The sequence below is a fragment of the Cyprinodon tularosa genome, unplaced genomic scaffold (genome assembly GCF_016077235.1).
Source record: "Cyprinodon tularosa strain WSP-4 unplaced genomic scaffold, ASM1607723v1 ctg16, whole genome shotgun sequence".
NCBI classification, from domain to species: Eukaryota; Metazoa; Chordata; class Actinopteri; order Cyprinodontiformes; family Cyprinodontidae; genus Cyprinodon; species Cyprinodon tularosa.
The window spans coordinates 2,225,659-2,253,279 of NW_024038437.1; the positions used below are offsets into that span (position 1 = coordinate 2,225,659).

General features: G+C 39.1%; 2 protein-coding genes across 2 annotated transcripts; one reads left to right on the forward strand and one right to left on the reverse strand.

Moving 5' to 3' along the window:
• Window positions 1-422: 422 nt before the first annotated feature.
• Window positions 423-17,687, forward strand: LOC119780399 (twinfilin-1-like). Its single transcript, XM_038280433.1, has 9 exons — window positions 423-552; window positions 2,063-2,143; window positions 2,274-2,452; window positions 4,163-4,258; window positions 4,341-4,445; window positions 5,802-5,927; window positions 13,951-14,101; window positions 14,194-14,315; window positions 16,485-17,687. Exons 1-9 carry the CDS (start codon window positions 528-530, stop codon window positions 16,650-16,652), a joined length of 1,053 nt encoding a protein of 350 aa, XP_038136361.1. The 5' UTR covers window positions 423-527; the 3' UTR covers window positions 16,653-17,687.
• Window positions 17,678-27,621, reverse strand: irak4 (interleukin-1 receptor-associated kinase 4). The gene is made up of 11 exons (XM_038280432.1): window positions 27,275-27,621; window positions 27,049-27,194; window positions 25,365-25,529; window positions 23,980-24,140; window positions 23,838-23,902; window positions 23,620-23,734; window positions 23,439-23,548; window positions 21,567-21,753; window positions 18,584-18,646; window positions 18,290-18,448; window positions 17,678-17,940 (listed from the first exon to the last, which is right to left on the reverse strand). Exons 1-11 carry the CDS (start codon window positions 27,433-27,435, stop codon window positions 17,890-17,892), a joined length of 1,383 nt encoding a protein of 460 aa, XP_038136360.1. The 5' UTR covers window positions 27,436-27,621; the 3' UTR covers window positions 17,678-17,889.

Here is a 27,621-nt window from a genome sequence, read left to right on the forward strand (position 1 = left end):
TACATTATTTCCTGAATTTTTACATTTTTCATATTTTTACATTCTTTCTGAATTTCTTAATTTTCCCGGAATATTTAAATTCTATATATTTTTACATGCTTTCTGAAATTTTACATTTTCCTGGATTTTTACATTCTTCATATTTTTACTTTCTTTCTGAATTTTTAAATTCTTTATATTTTTACATTCGTCCTGAATTTTTTACATTCGTCCTGAATTTTTGCATTATTCCTATTTTTACATTATTCCTATTTTTACATTCTTTCTAAATTTTTACATTCTTCCTGAATTTTTACATTCTTTCGCAATTTTTACATTCTTCCTATTTTTACATTCTTCATATCTTTACATTCTTGCTGAATTTTTTCAGTCTTCATATCTCTTCCTTCTTTCTGTAAGGAAATGCATTCATAAATGTGACCCCCCAGTCTCGGGGTTGGGCCCCTCCCTCTGTAGTTCACTTCCTGCTTCTTCTCTTCGCTCTCGCCTGGTCAGCTGCTTCAGCCCTCTGTCCGACGATAGACACAATGTCACATCAAACAGGCATTCTAGGTAAGGATCGTTTTTGTTTTTCCTGCAAGTGTTTTGTCCGTCCCGCTGTGTGAATTTCAGATAAAGCTTTAGGCGCCTGCTTCAGTTTGTTGCAGCCATAAGCTAGCAAGTTAGCTAATCTCTCCGTGCTAGCTAGCTAGCTTCTGGCTTCAGTGATTTTTGTGACCAGTTGAGCCGCTGTGCACTTTTTGAGGACTTCACTTCGAGTTTTTTGTCACTCTATCAGCCATCAGAAAACCCTCTTCTTCTGAACGGATTTCTTAACGCCTCGCCAAAGACAATTCTAATGTTTCTATCATCAAATTGAAACCATGTAATGTTAGTTTATGCTTTGAATCAATGGGCGACGCCTTCATCTAAATACACTGCTTGACTAGAATCTGTCAAGTTTCCAGTTATTATCTGAATTGCATGGCTATTATCCATTGCTGATATAGGGCGTGACCTCCTGCCACTCGGAAAGCCTACGTAGGTATTTTGTTTAGTCTGCATTCACAAATACACCCTATAGTGATTGCATTCTATGGTGTTTAATGGATACAAAAAAGAGTTTATAGAAATAATCAAATCCACACAAAGTCTTCCTGTTGCTAGAAAACCTACTTAAGCAGAAACAAATTATCTATATATGGACAAAAAAAAAATGTAAGCATTTTTTTTCAAGAGTCTAACAGAGTACCTGTTTGTGTTTATGATCTAGTAGCCATATTTTCTGTCCTCTGTCAAACAGTCTAAAATCTTCACCAAAACCTGTGCATCTGGGTTAGTTAAACCAATTTTTTGCAGTTATAATCACTTGGTTTGAATTTCATCGCTTGACTTATTTTACAGTACTCGGATAAAGGTCAAAGTCCAGCAGCACATGACTTGTTTTTAATAAGATGTTGTTCTACAGTTTCAGGGTATTTGCACAAAAACGAAATGATGCATTGCATGTTACCTAGTCTAGTTACCTTTAATTTGCATAGAAATAAATCATTTGTTACTCCTGCTTCTAGAGTAACAGATCCACTACCACTGTTGTAATGTTAATGTTTATGACTGTGCTTATTGTTTTATTACATCTTATTTAAGTAAAGCAATCTAATGATTATCTGCTAAATTCAGAAGGTGTGATGTAAAGGTGCTTGTATGCAGTGTTTTTTTTATATTAAATAATATTGGTGTAAATAACTGATATAAGCTTGAAATACCTTTCTATAGTTAAACTTCTAACTATAGAAAGAAACGGACTGTTATTTATATTAAAGTACAGTGTAGATTAATTGTACAGCAGTTCCCTATGGTGGCAATTTGATTATTAACATTAAACAATTTTTTTTAGCACAATGTGCCGTAACACTGTGCATCTTTAGAAGTCAATTTCTAATGCAAAAAAATATATCTTTTATGTCTCATCGCTCAAGTATATGTATTTTTATCTAATAACCAAATTGTTTATTTCGGCACAATTCAGTTCCTATCAAACTTTTTATAAACGATGTCTCTAATCCTTTTCATCTTGTTCCAGCGGGGAATGATGTGAAGGAAATCTTTGCCAATGCCAGGAGCGGAGACCAGTATCGAGCCTTAAAGATCATCATTGAGGATGGTAAGGACACTATAACTGCAAAACCAAAAAGCCGAGCTCGTCCCTCTGTCCGAATGTTGACATTCTTAATTTTGTGTATGAAAGAAATCTGCTTTGCTTACATTTTAGTTTGCACACATCTGTTTTCCAGAGGAGCTGACTCTGGGTCGTACCAGTCAAGCATCAAAGTCGTGGGATCAGGAGTACGATTCCATAGTGCTGCCTCTTCTGGAGGATGCTGTGCCCTGCTATATTTTGTACCGACTGGACTCCACTAACAACCAAGGCTACGAATGGATCCTCCTCGCCTGGTCACCAGACAACTCTACTGTAAGACAACCACACCCAGTGGCTGTAATGAATAGCTTTCCATTCTCTGCACCCTTTGTTGTGCTCAGCTTTGGGAATAAGACGGGTTGAGCTGACCACATTAGAGCAGTTCGTCTGTTTGGGACTTCATACCTTCTTGGTCTTAAAACTTAAATACAGCTGCTTTTAGGTGTTTTTGTACATAAAATTAAACTTTTCCTCTTTTTAGAGTAATATAATCTCATCACTATTTATTTTCCTTTAAACTTGACGAAGACCCCCCCTAGAGAAACCACGTTTCTAAAGCAGGGGAAAGGGAAATGTTCCAGCTTGATGATGTCAGGTGTAAATGTGTGTCTGCAGCTCTCTGAAGTTTTAAAATCCAATTTCTGAGTCGCACAGCTGAGCTTAACATTCCTTTCTCTGAGCACAAAGCATCAGGTTCAGGCTTGTCTAGAAGTTGCTCAATCTTTTCACAACCTGCATGTTAGTGAAAGAAAGTACTGGTCTTGTAGGAGCTGAAATAGTGGATCAGCAAGTGTGGATGTAGCTGCAAGCTGGTTAAAAAAGATGTATATTATTGACCTAATACGGTTTTGCTATTTATTAGCAGGTCAACACACACCTAATCTTGGTGTTGAGAATAAAATGCACTCCGTAGAGACGTTACCATCAGTGTTTTTTTTGTGTGCATTTTGAGGTATAAAATTAGAAAAGCTTGATGGAAACAAAAGATTTAAATCTAATAACTACATATTTCACACACAAAAAAATTATACAAAGAAAACAATATACAAATGCATATAAAAGGAGATGAAAGCACATTTACTGCAAGCCTCCCATTAGTATTACATTTCTCTCTAGACATCTTTGGATGACATATAACCTCACTAATACTAGTTCGCATAATAAAGTCAGTACAACTTGCTTGATTGAACCACATTCATTAAAACCTCAGTCCATTATTGATCTGTGGTCTGCCCTAGTTTATTTCCTGTTTAATAAAGTCAAGTGTAATGTAAACATACGTGGGTTAACCTGCTCCAGTGGATGAAAACATGTCTAATTTGAGATTTTCAAGAAATTTTGCTCATAATTAACATTATGTTTGGATTTAAACATGTCTAGTGCAACAACGAATCAAGTTTCTGTTGTGTCTTGAAAAGTAAAAGTGGAGTTTAGATATATTAGTTTTAAAATTTAGATAAGTTGGGGAAAATTATATGAAAAAAAGGTTGGAGTTTCCAGACATTAGTAGTTGTTGCATTTTATGAAAGTTGACCATTTAACGGGCTGTTTTAAAAAAAATATTATTATAATAAGGCTATGTTGAATTTCCCCCCTTTTACTTTCAATCTTCCACAGTCTGAATCTTAACATTTTATTCCCCAGTCAATCAGTCTTGGACCCAAATCTGTCCATATTTGGGTCTGTTTTTTTTATTTACATGTTGACGCTGAATTTATTTCATCTAGTCATTAAATGTGTCATTGAATATATCAATATTTTTTGTATTAATAGGTGCTTTATATAGGCTAAGTGGGGATATGTTGATTCCTTATTCAATTGCAGAAAATCGTCCCTGTGCTGTTTTATAATTTTTGATGAGAAATAAGAATTGATCAAAATCTAAATATAATGGTCAGATCTCACAGAAACCCGAATTGGTTTTGGCCTTTTCACTTGATTTCCTCTGTACTCAGAATTATAATAAGTGTTTTTATTTTTCAGGTGCGACACAAAATGTTATATGCTGCTACCAGGGCGACACTGAAAAAAGAGTTTGGAGGAGGGCACATTAAGGATGAGATTTTCGGTACCACAAAGGTTTGTTATTGACTCACACACAACGTTTTTTTTTTTTTTTTTAGATCTAAACGTTTAGCCTTAAACACATTTCTCTTTGCAGGAGGATTTGAATCTCAGTGGTTACAAGAAATATCTGACCTCGCAGGCGGCTCCTCTGCCCCTCACTGCTGCAGAGGAGGAACTGAGACAGATCAAACTCAATGAGGTAAACATAAGGAAGCTAATTTCAGTGGTGAGATAGCACTTAGATCTAAGAAAATAATGCAGTGCTGTTGGCCAGATACATGTCCCTGATATATGTAGCTGAAGGAGAAGCCAACTTGACCTAGCACGGCTTGCAGCAGCCCTATCTCCAGTGTGTAACCGTGATCCGGTTAGGTGGGGTATCAAGGAAGGCCAGCAATGCATACTTTTAAGCTCACAAGGTCAGCAGCATTACAAGTGTGCAGATGCTGGGCTGGCAGTACTAAGAGGGCGCAAACATGCTGATGGGTTAGAACAGCAGGATGTTGGCAGAGACTACTCTCATCAGGCTTTAGAGCTCACACCTATATGCCCAATAAAAAGTACAGACTACAGTGGAAGGGTTTGTTTTGCTAGATCAAAAAAAAAAAAGAAGTAAAAGGAAAGCTCTACTGATGTCCAAAACTAAATCCTGTCATTAGTATGCAAATGTTTGAACTCGGCTGTGGAGAGCTGGGTAGTGATTTGACTCTGGGGAACAAGTGAGCTCTGTCATTGTGCTTTGCCTTCATTGTGATAAGAAAGATGAATGTGGTAACGTGATACTGCTGATGTAATTACCACTATTTACATTCCAGGCTTCTGCAGGTAGCCTCCTCCAGCTGGAGGTTTAGGTCATGTTTTAGATTTTGAAGAAGGCCTGTGAAGTATCTAAAACAACCACTTCTTTTTTGAGTAACAGTTTTTTCTAATTGCTGCTCTCGTAGCCTGTCACATAAACATGAACTCTTTCTTACCATATATGGATCTGCTTCAGTAGTGTAGCCTCTCTTCAGAGAACCGTCAATTAAAACCAGCAAAGCAAATGGGAAGTGAGGTTTCTGCTGGTCCCGTTTGACCAGCTGTTAAAGGAAGATCTAATGCCATTAATCTGTGCAGCCCAGATGAAAAAGCTTTGAAATATTCATCACTTGCTTTACCTTTATCCAGGCAGATGGATAAAGAAGTATGATGTCTCGTTTGGAATGCGAAGTAGCTGCATCTGTGCTCAGTCATGTTTGCAAGGCATTTCAATTTATGGGAACAGGCAACTAAAAATAGATGTAATCCTTCAGTGTAATCCTTCCTGCATTTTCAGGTTATCTGTGTGATTTCCTAAAGGCTGTGACATCTTATAAAAATGCTATCTATAATGATTGTGGCCAAGCTTTTAAGCTTTTTAGGGCACCAGTTTACTGCTTGGTGATTTAAAAATGAAAGGGTACGAACTTGATTTCAGCCTAAAAATAATCTAAGGGAATCCTTTCAGTTTCAAAGTACTTATTGCAAAAACTGCTTAGCGTGCCAATGGTAGCTCTAACTGTGTCTTTGTGTTCAGGTCCAGACGGACATCAGTGTGGACACCAAGCAGCAGACCCTTCAGGGCGTGGCTTTCCCCATTCACAAAGAGGCGAGTGAAGCACTGACGCGTTTTAAGGAAAAGAGAATCAACTATGTACAGCTGGTGAGTTCCTAGCAGAACGCAATCCCTCTTAAAGTCATCATGATGCTTAAACCTTTGTCACATTTTTTAAGTGTTTGTTTTTGGTTACATCAGTACAAAGTAGAACACTTTTCTTCCATTCTGTTTTACAAAGTCAGATCTGATGTGAGCATTTGTGAGAAGTTTTGCTACTAATTCTCACTTGGATGTAGGCCGATCTCAGACATGGCTATCCTTAGAGGTAAGCTGTTGCTGTGAGCAGCATGTTTGCCTGCCGTGGTGCTGTGTTTAGGCCACTATTCAAAAGCTTAAAGCTAAGCTTTCAGATTTTCCCACATCAGCTGTGGATCTCTGTAGCCCTTCCAGAATCACTATAATACTTCACTGACCTATGCTTTCCTTTAGGATCGGGAAATACACCAATGACAATATGTATTTGCATAAACACCTGGATGATATAAATAGAAAATATTTCCAATAAAATGCTCCATTATTTCAATAGACTTTCAACCTCCCACAGTCAAGCTAAGCTGGGTTGGTGGTAAATAGTACCTCTTTTTAAAGATTATTCTTAAATAGTTACAATTTGAATTTAACTTTTTTCCTCTGGTTCTTATTTCATATAGGTAAAAAAAAAAGGAATAATTATCGATTGTAGTATGTTTTTGTTGCGGTATCACACAGCTTTGCTTTCCTTGTTTGCTTGTTGCCTTGGTACTGTAGGTCTGCAGTTTCATTTTTAAACAGGAAATGAAACGGTGCAATAGGAAATGGTTGAACCTTTGGAAATCTTTTTTTTTTTTTCAGCTCCGCTTTGAACGACTCTAAAACTTTATCGCCGTCTTGTCTGATGTGTGTCTGGATCTTTATTGAAAAATGTTTCAATTAAAGATTTCTAACAAACCTAAGACCTTCTTAGCCTCTTACACCCTAAGGGGGTATACCGTATTTTCACGACTATAAGGCGCACTTAAACGTCTTTTTTTTCCCTCAAAATGTGCAGTGCGCCCTATGGTGCGGTGCGCCCTATGTGTGTTGTAACTGCGACTTTTGAGACCACCTCATTGAGGAGATGATGAAAGAGTGGCTGAATGTAAGGAGACCAGGTGTTTTTTTTTTCCACCCCTCACCATCGCTGTTAATATGTAACTCCATGCGTGCTCATCTCACAGCTGATGTGAAAAACATGGGGAAACAAATTAACCCTGTGCTCGCTGTTCAACCGCTCGACATCGGTGTGAACCGGGCCCAGCAGGTGCAGCAGAAGCAGCGAGTTTACATGCAAAGTAAATGGTTGACGCGCGTATAGGTGCAGCAAAAGGTCCTGCAGCGCTTTTTGAGCAGCAGGAGCGTTTAAGCATCTGCCAACGCGCTGCTGCTGCTCGAGATGAAAAAATTGAAGTTTTGCTGCTGGACGCGCCGCATCAACCAATCAGAGAAGCTGATCTGGGAGCTGACAGCGAGACAGACACAGCGCTCTGATGACATACACTATATTGCCAAAAGTATTTGCTCACCCATCCAAATTATTGGAATCAGGTGTTCCAATCACTTCCATGGCCACAGGTGTATAAATTCAAGCACCTAGGCATGCAGACTGTTTTTACAAACATTTGTGAAAGAATGGGTCGCTCTCAGGAGCTCAGTGAATTCCAGCGTGGAACTGTGATAGGATGCCACCTGTGCAACAAATCCAGTCGTGAAATTTCCTCGCTCCTAAATATTCCACAGTCAACTGTCAGCTGTATTATAAGAAAATGGAAGTGTTTGGGAACGACAGCAACTCAGCCACGAAGTGGTAGGCCACGTAAACTGACGGAGCGGGGTCAGCGGATGCTGACGCGCATAGTGCGAAGAGGTCGCCAACTTTCTGCAGAGTCAATCACTACAGACCTCCAAACTTCATGTGGCCTTCAGATTAGCTCAAGAACAGTGCGCAGAGAGCTTCATGGAATGGGTTTCCATGGTCGAGCAGCTGCATCCAAGCCATACATCACCAAGTGCAATGCAAAGCGTCGGATGCGGTGGTGTAAAGCACGCCGCCACTGGACTCTAGAGCAGTGGAGACGCGTTCTCTGGAGTGACGAATCGCGCTTCTCCATCTGGCAATCTGATGGACGGGTCTGGGTTTGGCGGTTGCCAGGAGAACGGTACTTGTCTGACTGCATTGTGCCAAGTGTAAAGTTTGTTGGAGGGGGGATTATGGTGTGGGGTTGTTTTTCAGGAGCTGGGCTTGGCCCCTTAGTTCCAGTGAAAGGAACTCTGAATGCTTCAGCATACCAAGACATTTTGGACAATTCCATGCTCCCAACTTTGTGGGAACAGTTTGGAGCTGGCCCCTTCCTCTTCCAACATGACTGTGCACCAGTGCACAAAGCAAGGTCCATAAAGACATGGATGACAGAGTCTGGTGTGGATGAACTTGACTGGCCTGCACAGAGTCCTGACCTCAACCCGATAGAACACCTTTGGGATGAATTAGAGCGGAGACTGAGAGCCAGGCCTTCTCGTCCAACATCAGTGTGCGACCTCACAAATGCGCTTCTGGAAGAATGGTCAAAAATTCCCATAAACACACTCCTAAACCTTGTGGACAGCCTTCCCAGAAGAGTTGAAGCTGTTCTAGCTGCAAAGGGTGGACCGATGTCATATTGAACCCTATGGATTAGGAACGGGATGTCACTTAAGCTCATATGTGAGTCAAGGCAGGTGAGCAAATACTTTTGGCAATATAGTGTATGATATTAACGCAAATGGAAAAGGCTGGATGGATGAGGAGAAGATGAAAGCGTAGCTGAGGGAGGTGTAGCCTATGTGAGGAGACCAGGTGGTTTTTTCCACGCATCACCATCGCTGCGTGCCCATCTCACAGCCGATGTGAAAAAAAAGGTGAATCAAATGGATACTGTGCTCGCCGTTATCCCGGGGGGTCTGACAAAGGAGCTTCAACCGCTCGACATCAGTGTGAAGCGGCCGTTCAAAGTAAGGCTGCGAGCGGCGTGGGAGCGATGGATGACCGACGGAGACCACAGTTTCAGGATAAGTGGAAGGCAGCGCCGGGCGAGTTACGCCACAGTTTGCGGATGGATTGTAGATGGACTAACGTGTCTGCTGGCTCTGTTGTTCAAGCTTTCGCAAAAGCCGGCATTATTTCTGAGGAGCTGCGCTGCACGGAAAGTGACTGACAGCGAAGAAGGGGAAATTGGCATGTCTGATTTAGCGCAGCTGTTTAATTCAGAAACAGAGGATGATGACTTTGATGGGTTTGATTAATACTTTGTAATAAATACATGAATAAAGCACAATCATACTCAGTTTTGCTCCCGCTCTATTTTTCTACCTGAAAACTTAATTCAACAGCAGCCTCTGGGCGGGTCTCCTCCTCTTCACCGCGGTGGCTGGCAGGTGTTTTTTCATCTAAATAATCTAAATCTTGCAGCTATATTTGCTGTGATCAGTGGGAATAAAGTAGTTTTATTATGTTTTTAAGTGAGAAAGTCCACCTGAAAACTTAATAATTGCAGTCAGTTCATCCAGATTATCTATTTCTGTCGGAGGCGCTCAGACCCCCACATACCAGCGGTGCGCCGACAGGAGAAATCCTTTCATCAGCAGCCTCTAGGCTGGGCAGCCTCTGGGTTCACGCGGTGGATGGCAGGTGTTTTTCATCTAAATAATTTAGGCTAAACTGCAGGCACCCATAAAAGCGAACATATTCTGTCGGCAGGTTTCAGGATTTTAAGTTAATTTAGGAGTGATCACAGTGCTGTGTCATCTGCGATGTGTCTGTCTCACGGCCAGCTGCCAGGTTTGATTAATACTTTTTAATAAATACATGAATAAAGCACAGTCATACTCAGTTTTGCCCCCGCTGTATTTTTAAATACGCAGTAGAGGTATTTAAAGGTAGTAGAGGACATGTACCTGTATATAAAAAACGCGCCCTATAGTCCCGTGCGCCTTATGTGTGTTAAATACAGAAATGGGACACATAACTTAGACTGCGCCTTTTAGTACGGTGCGCCTTATGGTCGTGAAAATACGGTAAATAAATTTCTGCCTGACAAAAACACACAAAAGTAAATAACTTATAGCCTCAAAGCTATTAGATTTAAGAAGAAACTTTTGGTACGTCTGTAAAGGTAAGATGTCATAGAATGGTTTTCTGGTGTCAGCACCATTGTAGCTTTGACCCTGCCTGAAATATCAGGGACAAAATACAAAATATTTTGCATTTTTTGAACCTCGCCAAAATTGTCTTTGAAATAAACATTGCAAAACACTACCAAAATATTATTTATAGCACAAAAAAGTAGTACAGACTTTCAAATCTAAATGTTGTGTAAAAATATACCAAATTTGGACTCAATCAGATGAATCATATTTATTTTAGAATGGTATTAGTGAGAAATTTCTTAGGCGGAGGGGCCAGTTTGGCACATTTATCCATAAATGTCACCAAACTGTGCCAAATATGTTTTTTACATCAATACTGGGGGTTTGGTAAAATTACGAGGTCATGTAGCAGCTGGACCCGCTGGTGGGTCCGTAGGGTTCAAGGGGTTAGAGTAGCTGTATCCATCTGTTCCTTTTACCTCGTATCTGTGCTTTATTTAAAGCTGTTCTGTCATAAAAGACCCTCATAATACTTAAAAACTGATGTTTGTAAAGTTTAAAGATGTGGGTTCAAGGTTTACGAACACTTCTTCAAAGCACATAATGTGTATTATAAGAGTAAACCTTTTTCATAAATGACCTGTGCATATTTTTTGTTTGAAAAAAGGCAGTATTATTGGCCAGTAGTTGTATTTGTTTGTGTTTTACAAACACAATGGAGGCACTCATTATTTGTCCATAAAGCCTTTTGTGTGAGGTTCTCATTAAAATTCAGATTGCTAATGGCTCCGATTAGATCAGAGCAAATTACAAAGAAACATTTGAAGCTCTTCTTTTCCTCTTTTTCACTACAAGCTTCAAAGTCAAACAGTTTTTTGTAACTGAGTAAATATTTTTTTATGTTTTCATAAGTTGTCATTCATTGGCAACTCTGAGCAAACCCCATCTTGTACCCCCCCATTTACATTTAGAGCAAAAAAATAATAGTTTAAATTAGGGCTGCAACTGACTATTAATTTACTAATCGATTAATTTGTTGAATATTTTTTTCCATTAATAATCGGATAGCAAAAAGTTCCTTAAAAAAGACTTAAACCAGGTGAAAGTAAAATGTTTCCACTTGAGGAGTTCTGGAAAGAGGATATTGAGAGATGAAAAAGGTGTTTTTCTATCTTAAATGCAAAATATTGATATATATTTTTACAGTTTTCTTACATTACCTGCTTTAAGTGGGTTCCTCTGTCAGCTAAATGCATGTTTTAGAGTCTTTATACTCCAGTTGAGGATTAATTGATTAATAAATTAGTTGTGGACTATTTTGTTTATCGTTTAATCATGATTAATCTGATTCACTGTTTCAGCCCAATTTGAATGGATTGATGGGAAACAAAATTTGTTTTGACTAATTGTGTGTTCTTTTTGTTACTCTCGATCTAATGTACCCCCTATTATTATGTTGATAATGAGTTCATGCTCACATTTATTGGACAAATATGAACATAAATATGACGTTTTATTTGTTTTCCAGAATTTCTGTTAATTGTAGAATAACATTTTGCATTTTTATCAGCCTAAATATGTTAGGGCTTTGCGCCAATGCATTCTTCATTCTTAAAAAATAAAACATGGCATAGAGCTTTAATTTAGAAATTGATGCTATGCTATTAATTGGACATAAAGTTAATCTTTATCAGCCACCTGGTAATATTTTCCTATAGCTTACACTGTACACATCAAGGGACTCCAACTCCATCCATCTGAGCATGTAAATGAGCAAACCTTCACTTTTTTCTTTGCATTCTACTACCCTGCTGTAGGGGCTGCTTGGGCAGAGAGCAACCCTGTCAAAAATATTACAGACTTAATACTCAACCTCAACATTTTCTAAGTGATCTGGGTTTAATGATTGCAATGAGTAGCCTCAGTTGTTTATAAAATGCTCCCATTATGACTTAAGAATTTTACTTTTCGCCATCCAGTATCTTTAAGCATCTCTAAAACTTCTTCATTTGTGATTAAATAGTTAATGAAATTAAGGTTTCTACTAGGGGTGTAAATCACACCCATCATGGCGATTCGATTCAGTATCGATTTCCTGACCCAACGATTTGATTATTTTCGATACTCAAGAATACACCACGATTCGATTCGATTAATCGGTTAAATTTTTTTAATTATTTTTTTTTTTACACCTTACAGGCTAAACAAAGTTTCAAGTTTGAAATAAATCAATGAAAGCTGTAATATCATTATGCTTTTTCTTTAGAAACAACAGCAAATAACACAAGTAGAAAAGTTGCATCAAAAAATACTGCAAAAATACTGCAGAATATCAGTGTAATGAGTTCAATGCAATACCTCGGCTCCAGAGAAACTGTCCAACATATTTTTTTAGAATGTAATAAATATACTCAGGAAAGAGAGATGTTGCGTAGAGAGTTAGACAGGAATAAAAATAAACTAGATATAAGGGAATTGTTTCAAAGGTAATGGGGATGTAGTTTTTGGGAGTATTTTTAACTTTCTAAGAAGAACGGGTATTTTAGGGTGAATATAATAGTTTGTCTGGTCCATACTCCATTCTGGAAGGTGGCGGTAATGCACCTATAAGTTATTTGCCAACCGCCATTAAAAAAAAGAAGAAGAAGAAGGCTCCAGAGTGTCGACGTCACCGCCCCCTTGAGAGACGCTCCGCTGCTCCTCTCCCAGATTGTAGCTGACCGCAAACAGTGCAGCAGACAGGAGGCCGGCTTGTGTTGTTTTTATCACCGAAATTGCGGAAAACAACTCGTGAAGTTTGACCCGCTAGAAGAGCGAGGTGCGCGAGAACGTTGGGACCCTTTTTCCAGCTGGATCTCCGCTCTTTTTGGCCCTCATATCCCGTCGGACTAAACTCGCCCCCACTTCCTCACCGCCTCGGCCGTATCTAGACCCGCAGTGTGTAGCTCAGACCACGCTTAAATACTGAGCATAATTTAAAAATGTCTGTGTCAAGCTCACTGCAACACACTGCTGTAAGAGTATAACCAGGAAGCGCGGTAGGAGGGCAAAATAGGTTTAGCGGCACCGCAGCACGGGAGCAAATGGATAAAAATAGACCGGAGGAAGAAAAAAAACATGAATCGATTATCTTGCGGACGTGTCGATGCATCGGATCGTCGGCTTTTGGATCGATGCATCGATACAAAACGATTATTATTTACACCCCTAGTTTCTACTGCAGCTTTTCAATATTAAAACTTAAAACCTGGTATTGATGCCAAAGACATGTATTTATTTTAAATACTGCATTGGTGAAAATGAGGAACCAACATAGACATGTGTTTGCTAACTGTTCAGTGGTGCCTTTTTGCCAAATCAGTCCTGAGGAGCCTAAATGGGACATTTAGGAGCCTCATTGGACAATTTAAGTTGAATTTGGTTAACACTTTGTGTCATAAATAATCCTACTGGCATTGAACATGTCACAGTATGCAAGCTTGTACACATTACACAGGGGAGGATTGCAGACTAAAAAAAAATTACCTACAGCAAAGTCAGAAAGATCAGACAGAGATTTCAGTCCAACAACGGGTAGAAAGCAGGTTACAGAAGTTGTTTTTCTTAATATTGGAGTTGCAATGAACAGAAAGATGACAAAAATGGATGAGTGTTTGTCTCTGTGTTTTTTGTAACCCAGACAACAGGTCTGGTTATATTTTCTCCTTTTATTTATAGGTTGTTTTGAACCGTAAGTCCTTAGAAAGCATGTCTCTTTCCATAGAAAAACAGCAAATTATTTTGTAGGACAGGATACCCCCGACTGTGAGAACAAGACTTGTCATTATTACTTCAGCGCAAACAGACGTTGCAATGAGATGGACTTGCTTTTGGTTACTGTCACATGTTCTCATACCAACAATAATCTTTTCACACCCTTTGTCAACAGAAAATAGATATGGAAAAGGAAATTATATACTTGTGCAGCACTGAGCCAACTGATTTGAAAGACCTGCCAAAGAGAGTCCCCAAAGAGTCTCCTCGATACCACTTCTTCCTGTACAAACATTCCCATGAAGGCGACTACTTGGAGTCTACAGGTGAGTGCTTAATTTCTGTCTAGTAATTTGGAGCTTCAGATTTGCATTTGTTTGCTTCATATCTTCCCATCATATCATCTGTTCTTTTGCAGTCTTCATTTATTCTATGCCAGGGTACAAATGCAGCATCCGAGAGAGGATGCTGTATTCCAGCTGCAAAAATAACCTGGTTGACATGGTGGAAAACAAACTCCAGCTTGAGATTGAGAAAAAGGTGAGAGATTAGAAGGAACCTGTGTTTGATTCACCAATCACACATTTTTTAAAGTTACATTTTCATACTTTTTTATACATTTACATCACAGCCTTAATTCAGTTCAATGAATCAGTTCAACATATGAAACTGACATAAATTTGTTTGAAGGAACTAAGGCTGCACGATTAAATGCAATTTCAATCCACGATCTTATTTCTACCCAAAACGATTCTGGAGCATTTTTAACAACTACAGTTTCCTAGCGCCCTCAAACGCAGCACTGCCATTGACTTCCTACCTCCCTAACCAATGGTAAAGCATCTTTGCAACAGTGGAGTAAGCCCAGCTGTGTGAAAATATTTTGGTTTTAAACCAGATCATGACAAACAGCACAAGTTTCATTGTAAAGCATGGCTTGCTCAGGTTGCCGCACTGCAAAGCAATACTACAACTTCAATCACAAATGTCACAACAAATGTTATATTGTAATTTCAGTTGTACTGAAACGGAAATCTCGATTACAATGTAAATTGTAGTCAATAAAGAAATTGATTGATTGAAATACAGCACGATGAAGGCATACAAAGCAAGAAACCAAAACAAACCTAACAACGGGAACCTTGCACAACACAATGGCATACCCGCCCAACTCCAAAAGACACAAGGAAATTATAGCAGCGATAATGTACCACCAGGGAAAAGAAATTGCCCCAATAAACACCTTACACAATGATGGGTTTAGAAGATGATTAACCTTCTCTGTTGAGAGGGTTAATCATCTTCCAAACCCCCTCAGAAGTGCTCAAACAAAGCTCTTATGCAAAGACATGCTTTATTTTGAACTACCTTTTGAAAAGGTTGTTTGTTTGTTAGGTTGAGTTTATGCAATTACAATTTTGCTGAATCGTGATCTCAGTTTTAAGTGAAATAACTTTGATTCACATTTTTCCCCAAATCGTGCAGCCCTATAAGGAACATAGCATTTCAAGCATTTATCTCTCATTTTGATAAATGGAAATTTAAGTTATTTATTTAAAAAAACTATTATATAGTATACACATTTAATGTTTGGTCTGAGCTCCTTTTTGGATGAATTACTGCAGGTCTGATTTAGACTGTTTTAACCCAAATCCATGCCTTGTATATCTCTAAACTCTTGAATGGGCTTTGGACCACAATCATCTGAAAGGTTTATGTTAAAGGTACACTATGCAACCGGTGTTGATTTTCCAGCGAGGCTTCCCCCAGAGGGCAAAAGTAAAAGTGCACTGTCATAAATATGCTCAGCTGTTCTCCTGGTTTCTCCGTCAAGTCAGGCGCGGTTGTTTTGAGCTTAGCAGACAGGCGAACGCAACGAATCACCATGTCTACTGCGGTAGAGAGCCCTTTTCCTCTTTCTCGCCTTTTCCGACATGTGCTTTCGCTGTTTTCTCGCTGGTTCCGCCATGATAACTGCACAAATATCGCCGCTGCGCTAGCAACGAGCATGTCTTTCACTGGGGGCGCCGTAAAGCAAGACCGACTCTCGCGATGCACGAGACTTCTGAGCCTGTGGGTGCGGGCCGATGGCTCCTGCAATTGCAAGTACGGTATTTCCCCTACAGACCACCAGGGCGGCCGAGAAAACCTTTGTTCGACCTGAAATGACTCATTTAATCATCCAAAACGTTATGGAACACATTAACTGAAAAATGTTGCATAGTATGCCTTTAAACCAAGATTTCCTTTCATTCAACTTCTCCAAACGGCATTCTATTAACAGCAACCTTCTTTAGCAAATGTCTTTAATGGCCTTTTATCTTTGGGGAGGGTGGTGGTTACAGTCTGCTCAACAACTGTTTACTTGCTTTGGCCAAGCATTGTTAATTTTAATCAGCTTTTCAATTTTGGTAGAAACTTAATTATAGGTTTTCAGTATCTGTTAGCCACGATCATCCAAATTTACAGAGATACAAGTTTAATATATGTAAGTATGTGAGAAATGAAAGACCTTAATATCTATCTGCATTTTTATAATCGGATATTTGTTGATTTTATTTAGCAGATACATGTCCAATTTGTTTCAGTCACCACTGTGGGGAAACTTTATTTGTTGGATAAGATTAAAGTTTTAATTCTACCTGATTTTTACAAACGCTAATTTACCAGATAATTAAGTGTTTATATACTTTTTTTTTTTTTTCCCAGTTGGAAATTGAAGACGGGAATGAACTAACAAACGATTTCCTGTATGGCGAGGTGCATCCCAAGCAGCACGCGTATAAAGAGCGTTTCGCCAAGCCAAAAGGCCCAGCTGGTAAGAGGGGCGGCCGCCGAATCACCCGGCCACCCGGCCAAGGAGAAGAGGAAGATTAAATGAAACCTCAGCACCACTTCCAACCCCCCCCTTACGTGTTCCACAGTGGAACATCCCTGTGATGGGCGACGAAAAAATTGTATTTGACTTTGTTTTTCTTTCCCAACAACCTCAATTTCTCACCATGTTACCCTAGCCACCCAACTATGCACGCCAAGGAGAACTGAGCAGTGACACACATCAGATGATCCATTTGTAGCTTGCCAAATGGAAACATATTCCTACATGTTAATACATTCACAAGCAGCTTACCTATAACTCAAGGGGCCCCAAATAAAAGCTGAGATATTTGCTTAATTGCCAGCTCTGACACTTAGGAAAAAGATGTAAGCACCACTAATGTGAACCTGCGCCAATATAAAAAAAAAATGCTTATCGAGTTCAAATGCTCAAATTCCTAAACAGCATTCCTTAAGTCTGTGTCAAATATTGTTTTTGTGTCTGACGTGTACAATATTCGTCTCCTACTGTTTGCACAACGAGGTGCTCCAAAGCCGAAAAAGATCTGAATTATTCCCACGTGTTGACTCCTTTGTTTTAACAGTGCATTTTTATAAAGAGAAAATTCCTTCTTTTTGATATAACTGTGGTTTACATGGAGAAAAAAAAAATCATCTGCTGAGAAACTTATTTTTCTATGCAAGTGCTGTAAATGTACATATTGTAGCTGTGATGCTCTATGATTAAGAAGCAGTCTGTCTCGTTGATGGTGGATTAAAGTGGAGAGAACGGGCTTCCAGAAATACTCCATCGATCTATACATCTCACATTTCACTGAGAGGAAGCTTCTTGAAACCCGGTTCCCACAGAGGAAGGAACACCAAGCTCGACAGGATTGAAAAAGGGAAAACCTTGATGGAAAAATGCCTCATCCACTGGTCTACTGATTAATATTTGGCAAACTACTTAGTTCACCTCATGTGAAGGGGGAAAAAAACCCTTTATATTCATCGTCAGAAAACGAATAATGTTTGGTCTTCTTTGTTTTCTTACAAATCCTTCTTTTAAAGATGAAAATAAAATATTTAAATCAATTTTGTTTATTTAATTTATTTACCAAACATTAAGGCAAAACAACCTCAGTGCTTTTTTACATTCACATAAAATTAACAGATTACAAAATGCATATATAAAATACAAAAGGATAAGACATTTTGATATGAAATATTAAAAAGACAAAAAGCGGGAAACGTGTCAGTCTGGGAACAGGATCAGAAATCTTGTTTCCCTCCTTTCCTAAGAATCCAAGGAGTTGCTTTTGACAACACTGCGAATCTCTGAAAGAACCTGCAGGGAGAAAAAAAAAAATTCTAAATTACTGCAAACAAAGCAGTGGAAATGTTTTCTATTCCACTTTACAAAACTATTCAAGCCTCTTGAAGTAATTTGCATTTGGTCACAATAAAATCCCAATTAGTACAATTTGCTACACCTGCAGAAAACACCATCTTTACTATAAAATTTTTAAAAATAAAAAGATGGTAACATTTTTCCTGTGCATAAGTGTTGCACACTGCTGTTTATTAAAGTAAAGTAGTCTGAAAAGGGGCGGATCTGTAACCATCACTTGTTTCCTGTAAAAAGAAGTACAGATACCACTAGAGCAGCTGCTTTTCTTTCTGCCTCCTTCCTGTACCTGTTTGATGACTGGCCGCCTGTTTTTCCTGTCATCCAAGCAGCTGGAAGCCAAACAGTAGATGCTCTCTACCTGGCTCAGCTCCCAGTCTGTCATCTTCTTATCCACAAACTGCTCCAGAGTCAGATCTTCATCATCTATGTTGTCCCTGATCTCCATCTAAGATAAGGGGGAAGGAATGACAGATATTTGAGATGATCTCTTTAAAGTTCTGTTTCCGTTTTTACTTTATGTACTAACTGACTGCATCTGTTGCTCAATACATACAAAGTAAACGCCTCTAGTGCAGCTTACCAAGAACTGGGGCTCTTTGTTTTCATCAGCTGGTGGAAGTCCAGACAATATTTCTAACAGCACCTGTAGACAGCAGAGACATGAGGATAATTACAAGGCTCCGGGGAACAGGGAACCTTTATTTCTTCTCCCAGTGACCCAGATCTTCCACCAACCACAAGCCCCAGCTGTACAGATAAGATAGAGGAAGAACTTCCCCATAAGGAAATTACTTTTCTCCTGCTGTACATCATCTGTAACTGGCATTGGATTCACAAACCTTGTACAGCTGTGTGGCATTTCAACAACCCTCCTTGTTGGCATTTTCTCATTAGAACAGATGCTAAAAGCCAGAGGTAGCAGTGAAAAAGAAACGAAAATATTTCAAGGGAAGATGCTGATGCAAGTGCTGCACCATCCAGCACTGAAACTGGACTGAGCATCAGTTATTGGACTAAGAAAATACACAGACTTTAGCCTTCAGGCGTTAATAAATTCTGATCTATATCAGGTTCGAAAGTTACTCAAAACAGAAATGCCTGAATATGAAATTTGGACTCTCTTGCCTTCAGTCATTTGGAGGTTTTGGAGTTTGTAGATGTTTACATTCAATTTAATTGAGCTTTAGACTTTGACTGGGCCACTAAAATACTACTGCGCCTTGAATCTTGGTGGTATTGCTCACTAATTTCAGCTGAGTGTAAGCTGTTGGACACAAGGTAGTAACCCGATGGATTCATGGTTGATTACAAGGTGTTCATGTTTTTCTGTCAGTAAACAAAGCCCAGATTATCATCCCTCCTCCACTGTTTCATATAAGCAAATGAGAGATATTTCTAATATGCTGCATTTAGATTTTTCCAAATGTTTAGTAAATAATGGGTAAATATATTTTGTTTGAACTTTTCCAGAAGCCTTCTGGTTTATTCAGATGTAACTAATCCAAACGATAGGTATTGACAGCTAGGTTAAAGATACTTCCAAACAAGCCACACTTCTGCAGCCCTGTTTGCATCTGCAGTTTCAAAGACATTAACACTCAGCATCTGAACTGAGGCCAGTAATAATGTAAATCTTTGGACTTTCTCCTCCTGCACCAAAGAGGAGGTCATCGGAGAAGCTCATCTCTGGGAAGCATAAAAAAAAAAATTTCTTGACTTTTCTTTCACTTGTGTTAAATCTTTCTCTCCCTGCAGAATAGTGGGAATCAATTGATTTTTAAATGGCCTTAAAACGCTCCCTACAGCCGATTCTCTAAAGGCACCGGTGACTTCTTTCCTCAATCGTTGCATCGACACCAACCTGTATGTATCTGTAGCAGGCTGCTAAAACACTCGCTCTTATGGAATGCTCGCATTGAAGATCGATAACTAGTTAAAATAAAGAGTGTAAATAAAGAGGATCTATGGATTCTTCAGGTTAGGAATCAGTTGTACTAAACATCATTCGTTTAGCAACAGACTGTCGTTTCTTTCCGCAAGAGAAGTTGGAAAGGTAGAGAAATTATTCGCCCTGCATTGTTAACTTAGAATAGAACAATCAAACCACGATAAAACCACAAATGTCCCCTCAAAAAAAAAAAAATACTGACATTATATGAGGCTAGAAGAACATCTTAAAATATATGCAAACATACCGTAATTTTCCTTACCATCACTATTGTTATATTACTAAGAAACATAAATATCATACCTCATCAGATTTCTTTTATAAATTTACCATTAATGTAACTAAAAATATCTGCTTCTGTCACTATGTTAACGTGTCTTTCATTAGTAGATCCATCCTCACAGATCCAATCTGAAAAAAATAAAGAAAATTGATCGAACACCAAGCAGCTGCACGTCGATGCAACACTCACTAAACTGAAAAAAAAAAGATTTTTTAAAACCTCTTTTTGTATTTCTTTCCAAGGTCCTTACAAAGCTCTGCAAAAAGCAGTAATAATGGAAGGAAAAAAATAAGATTCATTCTGTAATTATTTTCCTTCAAAGTTATGTAGATTCAATTTCACCAGTTTTTTTTATCGTTGAGTAGAAAATAATTATCACATTGTTGGGTTTAATATTTTACATGTAAATGCTCTGTATAAGAAAGGTCAGAGCAGACTCTTCCTGTTGAGGAGACTGAGGACTTTTAAGAGTGCAGGGGGCGCTCCTAAAGAGCTTCTGACTCTGTTGTGGAATCAGCTGTCTTCTATGGAGCTGTCTGTAGGTGCAGTGGCTCATCTGCAGCTGAGAGAAAGCAGCTAGGTAAGCTGATCAGGAAGGCCAGCTCTGTGATTGGATGCCCTCTGGAGGTGGGAAACAAAAGGATCTTAACTAAAATAACATCTCTATTGGATAATGTCTACCACTCCATGCATGAAGCTGGTGCTAAACTGGAGAGCTCCTTCAGTGACAGACTGCTGCACCTTAAATGCACCAGGGAGCGTTATCACAGATCTTTCCTCCCAGCAGCAGTAAAACTCTATAACCACTGTTCCCAACAACCCCAATAAGTTGTTACATTCATGCTGATTTTGCAGTTTCTATCTTAGTCAGTTAAATAACATGCTGCTGTAATTTTGCACATCTCTGGTGCTGCTGCCATTTTGAAAATTCCATTACTGTAAAAATGTCCATAGCTGTATGTTGGTCATTTATTCTCCAGTTGCACAGTTTTATATTGTTAAAACACTTTTCAGTACAGTGTTTTATTTGTTTAATTTTTAAGTCTTCACTATTATGTTATGCACTTTTCTAAGGTCCACATTTGTGTGACCATTTTCTCTATAATCTTTTTGCTGCTGTAACACCAGAATTTCCCCATTGTGGGACAAAAAAAGGATTTTCTACGGTATTCTATTTTATTGGTTATAATCTATACTAGTTGTACAATTATTCAAACTAAGATGAAAGAAAATGAAAGGCTGTTATTTGTTAACCAAATGTAAAACACAAGAGCTCAGGTTTTACGCTGCAATCAAATAATAGGTACTGAGCTGAGAGTGTCCTTAGCGTACCACTCCAAAGCTGAACACATCTGACTTTGGGGTGATCTGTCCCCTCAGGGCCTCAGGAGCCATGTACGCTCGGGTTCCCACGATCCGCTCCGTCGTCATTGTTGTAGACGTGTGCTTTGCAGATGCTCTGGTCAGCCCAAAGTCAGAAATTTTGGCTACAAAGTTCTCATCCAGCAGGATGTTTGCACTAAGGGTAGAACAAAAAGGTGTTAGAGGAAGCTTTTTATCTCCTGTTAATTGGCTAGTTTTCTTGTTACAAGCTGAAGGAAAAGTACATAACCTTGGTGAAGTACTGAAGCTACTGGATCTTTTTCACCATTTGGTTGAGTCCCAACAACTATTTTTTATGTATATCACAATAATTTAAAGAGACAGACCAACACAAAGTGGCAGATAAATAAAGAAAGTAAAGAAATAATCCCCACAGCATGCAGCTGCCAGTACCATGTTTCACTGTGAGGACCGTGTTTTTTTAGGGTAATTTGTAATGTTGATTTTACTAGACACAGCTTTTTGTTTGTTAGGCAATAATCTCAGTTTTGATCAGACCTAAACGTTCCACATATTTTCCACAATTCTTGCAGAGCAGAGCTAAAAGTTGTTCCATCAAGCTGCAGATCCCTGCAGCTCCTCCAGAGTAACTGTGCTTCTTCCTAGCTGCTTCTGTTGCCAGGCCTGTCAATTTTGGTGGAAGATCATGTTATGATAGATTTGCAGATAAGCTACACTCTGTTTATTCCTTGCAGGGCAGATGGTTACCCTAGATGTTATTTAGAGATGTTAGAATAAGTGGAGCTAGATACATATGCATGACGTACCCTTTCAGTTATACTACTGCGATAAATAAAAATGTCCTCCTTTACAAACATGCACCACTTCGTGTTGGTCTATTGTAGACGATCCTATTACATATTTGAACTTTGTGGTTTTAAAGGAGAAGTCCGGTCATCTTCACAATTTAAACATCTGAAAGTACTTTAAATATCAAATTATTACATACTGTTCAATGAATGATAAGTGTTTTAATTAAGATTAATTTTTTATTTTAATGTGCTTTACTGGAGGCATCCATGTTTGTCAAAGAACACTACTGCCACCTACCGGTTTGTGATGTCACGGTGCAGTATCGGCTGTTAATCAAGTCCCAGCGCCGTATCTGGTGTTTGTCACATCGCGCTATTATCCAAGTCATCTTGAAAACATTCTTTGAAATGTTGGCTACATATGACTTGTTTTTTCTCTAGCCAGAAGGTTGATGGCAAATCCTCCCCCTTTAAGTTGGCAATGCGGTCGATCATAAAGGTGAAATAATTTTTTTTTCTCCACTTTTACCCGATGTATCACAACATCCAACTGCCATGCACGTGGGCATTGTCAATTTCACTATAGCTCTGGTGAATTTCAATGGTGAAGTCCTCTGAGATCTTCAATAATTGTTGTTTATTGCAGATGTTTCTAGTAGTTCTCATTGATTTTGCTTGTAAAGCGGGGAGAACGGCGCTAGGCTTAACGCACCGTAACGTCACTTCCGGAAAATGGCAGGAGTGAGGTGTTACTATATTTGGGCAAAAATGGCCGCTCCCAGACTCAGTGTTCGCAACGAAAATTTGTGTTTTTATTTTTTTGCAGATCAACGCCATATTTCATTAAATCAATGCGAACGTATAAGTTTTAGGTATAGATAATGATCCATTGATTATTCCTTTCTGACCTGACTTTTCCTTTAACTTCACAAAATCAAAAAAGTAAATACTTTTAGTTCATGTAGAGCTTTTGTTTGGGAAATAACATGGTTTCCTTTACAATATAGAAGGATATTACTAAAATTGCTCAATCATTTTTGACTATTTTTATTACTGAAAGGCTTTGCACCTTTTAACATCTCTGTGTACGTGATGGTTGCTGTGCAGGTACTCTAAACCTCGAGCCGCTCCCTCTGCAATCAAGCATCTCTGTCGCCAGGAAAGAGGAAGACTTCCATCCTATGTAAATAAAAAGCACAGATAAGTGATCTGCATGGAGCCTCAGGTGTTGTTTGCAAACGTTTTTTTACCAGGCAGGCGAGGCGATCCAGCAAAGATCCATTCGCCATGTAGGCGTACACTATACACAGCTGCTGCTCATCACAAGAGAATCCCACCATGTCCACCAGGTTCTCATGTTTCAACCTGTTTGGAAAATATTTTATTAAGGGACACCTGCAACATCCGGGAGTAGAGAATAAAATGCTTTTTCCAGGCATTTTTTTCCTGTTGATTGATTTAAACTCACACTCTCAGAGTCTGGATCTCTTGGTTAAACTGATCTCTCAGCTTATCCAAAGGCATGTCTTCCATCTAAGGGATGTGATATTACACCTTTATTATCAGCATCTTGAACAGAAGTCTTTATGTATTTAGAGATGCTGACTTACAGGGTTTAGTTTTTTTACTGCCACAGGTCTGTTGTTCAGGAAACCTTTGTATACAGTCCCAAAGCCCCCCTCTCCAAGTCGGCTGCCTCCATCTGAGATGGAGCGGTCGTCAAAGTTGCCCGTGATCCTCCTCAGGTCACTGAACAAAAAACTGGAGAAATCTGCCAAAGGTTGCATAAAAAGTGGGTCAGGGAACACTACTGCCACCTGCTGGCTATTCATGTTTAGTAAATGTGTTACAAATGGGCCAAAGTACATTCGTAAAAGAAAAAAAAGGTAAAGGTAAAATGTCACAAATTACAACAAGAAATTATTAACTGTTTTTTTTTTTTTTTTGCAATATTTTCTATTTTCTCTTATTAATCAATTGAAACTAGCATAAAGATAACATAAGTTGTTGTTATTGTCTATATTTGTTCATAGTTTTGTGTTTTTAACCTGACAATGATGCTTAATTGCCATGCAAAAGTGTCTTTTCCACCTGGAAGTTACATTTTTACTTCATTGCAGCCACAAGCCTAAATCTTTTCCTCCCCCTCATTATGATACCGCTGCCACCATGTTTTGCACATGTTAGCTTTCTACCACACATAGCATCTTGCTTGTGGGGCAAGAACCTTGTGTTGCATACAGCAAGTTTCCTCAATGGCTTATGATAATCCACAAATGAGACTCCAAATGTAGAAGGTTTAAAAGGTATAGTGGAGGATGTTCTTTTTTCCCGGTGGATCATCAAAATTTGTGACCCTCCTAATTGTCATTCATTCTTGTGATATGTTTATGTAAGGCCGTCCTACGTGTTCATCCCCATCAAATCCCCTTATATAGTGGAAAAATTGCAAATTTTCCTTTGGAAATTAAGCTTGTATGAGCGATGCAATCAGCAACTTTTAAAAAGCGTTTAATAGGGAGCGGGTACAGGGTTGTGCATATGCATTTTTTTTTTTTTTTTTTTTTTTTTTTTTTAGGTGGGGAGGGCAGGTGTTCTCCCTGAACTGCACGTCTCTGCCGCTCTTCCACAGTTATATTGCCTCTCCTCATAACAAACCTTTTAATTTAGATGAGCAGCCATGTTTTAACAGATCTACAACACAGTTGTGCCGTATACTTTCCATTTTTCCTAAAGGTGAATATAAAAGTGACATTTTTAAAGGTTTTGTTCTTTTCTGTGACTCAGCCCTGCTTCAAATTTATCCCTAACCTTTCCGATGTGCTTCTTTGGTCTTCATTATACCGTTTACCCCTAAGAAACCTTTTCTACATCATAAAATCCTCCTGCAATTAATAAAAGTTCAATTTAACAAAATGTGAAAAAGTTTGAAACATATAATTTGATAATTAACCATGTGACAGTAACTGTTTGCAGAATAAACCAAAGCACCCACCTGTGTGTCCTATTTCACTGTTTTCACTCAGGACTTGTGTCTCTGGAGTTGATCCAGCATTTGGAGACTGATTGGGTCTCTCATCCAGCGGTCTGGTTGGAGCATCTCTGTAAGTCTGTAATGGAGAGGAAAGCTGCCGGGTTTTTGCCAAGGAGTATTTTTCCTCTGTGGAAGTAAATAAAAAAGATAAACATGATATTCATTTATTCACTTTTCATTTTCAATGTTTGAAATATTCACCTGTTGGCAAGAAAAGACTAAATCTGTGAAAGCTTTGACCATTAAACTGAGATAAAGCTTCATTATTTCTATTCTATACATCCTACAGTCAGGGGTGGATTTAGGAAATTTGGGGCCCTAGGCAACAACAGACATGGGGCCCTCTGAATTGACAAGACAAGACATAAAACAGACACATTATACAGATAAAGACATTTTGAATAGAACAGATATACATATGCCTCTATATTTATTCTATGTTTGTCCCTCTCTTCTTATCCCTTTTCTTTTTGTTTTCCTCTCTATGTTTTGTACTCAGCTGAGTTTTCATGCTATCTCTAAAGAAATTAAAGATTTTTTCATGCACCTCGCTCTTCTAGCTGGTCTAACTTCACGAGTCGTTTTCCACAATGGAGGTCATACAAACAAAACAAGCCAGTAAGGTACCAAACAGGAAATAAGCACGAGTAGAGTGGATAGAGATTTGACCAATCAGAAGCCTCCTGTCTGCGGTCACCTACAATTATACAAGCCATGATCTGCTTATCTGTTCTTCATTTTTCATATGTATGAAATAATAGCTGTATAACTACCAGTTTTAGTCTGTGAGGCAGACACCCTGTCTACTTTTAAGGCTAGGCCTAAAACTTTCCTTTTTGATAAAGCTTATAGTTAGAGTGGCTCAGGTTATCCTGAGCTATCTCTATAGTTATGCTGCTATAGGCTTAGACTGCTGGGGGACATAGGGACCCCACATTTAATAATTCTGCTTCATTCTAGCTCTATTCTCCCACTCTGCAGAATCTTTTAGTTCAATCTCTAACGTTCTGCTCTCTCTGCATTTTCTCATAGTAGCTTCATCTGTTCTGTTCCTGTTTGGCTGTGACTCCATCCTGGAGAGAAATATCAGCTGAGCTGCTGCCATCAACACCTTTGTTTATAGATGTTGGAGATCGGCCTGTTTTCCAGTGAAGTCCAGTTTCTCTGACTGTGACTGGCTGGATGTCCTCTCTTCATCTTCTGACATGGGAGCTAGCTTGGAGCTTGTCTGCCTGGCTGTGTGTTTCCTGGATGGGGCCGCCTTTTACAGCTGCTTTTTGTATCTCTGCTTCTGTCTCCAGATGGCCACTCACACTCAGCCTGGTTCTGCTGTTAAAAGGGAGTTTTTCCTCTCCACTGTCGCAACAAGCATGCTTAGTGTGAGGGATTGCATTCATGAGTCGATGCAATCAACTGGTTTTCCTTAGATAGAATACTTTGAATCAGTCTGACTGTATGATCTGGTGAACTGTAAAGTACCTGAGATGACATGTGTTGTGAATTGGTGCTATAGAAATAAACTTAATTATTAACCATACTTTTAAACAGAGTTTTATGAGGTTCCCAGGAACTTGGGGCCCTAGGCAACTGCCTAGCCTAGTATATCCTAATGATAAATCCCCCCCCTCTGTGATAACATCCCTACCAGGCAGCAGGAGGCAGGCAGCAGCCAGTAAGCTGTGGCTCTTCAGAATATCCACCAGTTCTCCCACTGTACAGTTACTGGTCCCCCAGTCGTTCAGCAGCTCCACGGTGGGACTCTTCCCCTGAGCTACAAGAGACTCAAACCTCCTACAGGCACAAGAAGAAAGTATTAGATCATATTCTGGAAACCTGTGAATGTGACATGCAGTTGATGTGAGATGACGCACCTAACGTGAAGCTGGGAGTACCGCTGCTCCCCGCTCGGCTTCCGTATGGAAACAATCACATCCTTCCACCTGTCCTGAGGGTCCAGGAAGTCGGACAGCTGACGCCGCAGACCGTAACTGATGTTGCGGACATAAGTAGCGGAAGTCAAAGAGCTGCTCATCCCGACAAACAAGGTCTAATGATATCTACTGTCCGGTCATGTTGGTAAAAATCACCGACATATGAAAGGGAAATAAAATGGGGAAATAGCGCAGCTAAAAGCATAAAAGCATTATACTATCATTGGGCTTTATAGTGAAAGGAAATGTGCTTTTCCAGTATTAAGCAACTTCCCCAGACGTCAGAA

Coding starts and splice junctions, on each gene's coding strand:
- LOC119780399 (XM_038280433.1), top strand. CDS start 528: ATGTCACATCAAACAGGCATTCTAG. Junction 553..2,062: donor ACATCAAACAGGCATTCTAG/GTAAGGATCGTT, acceptor ATCTTGTTCCAG/CGGGGAATGATGTGAAGGAA. Junction 14,316..16,484: donor AGCTTGAGATTGAGAAAAAG/GTGAGAGATTAG, acceptor TTTTTTTCCCAG/TTGGAAATTGAAGACGGGAA.
- irak4 (XM_038280432.1), bottom strand. CDS start 27,435: ATGAGCAGCTCTTTGACTTCCGCTACTTATGTCCGCAACATCAGTTAC. Junction 25,530..27,048: donor TGCCTGCCTCCTGCTGCCTG/GTAGGGATGTTA, acceptor TTACTTCCACAG/AGGAAAAATACTCCTTGGCA. Junction 23,903..23,979: donor CAGTAAAAAAACTAAACCCT/GTAAGTCAGCAT, acceptor CACATCCCTTAG/ATGGAAGACATGCCTTTGGA.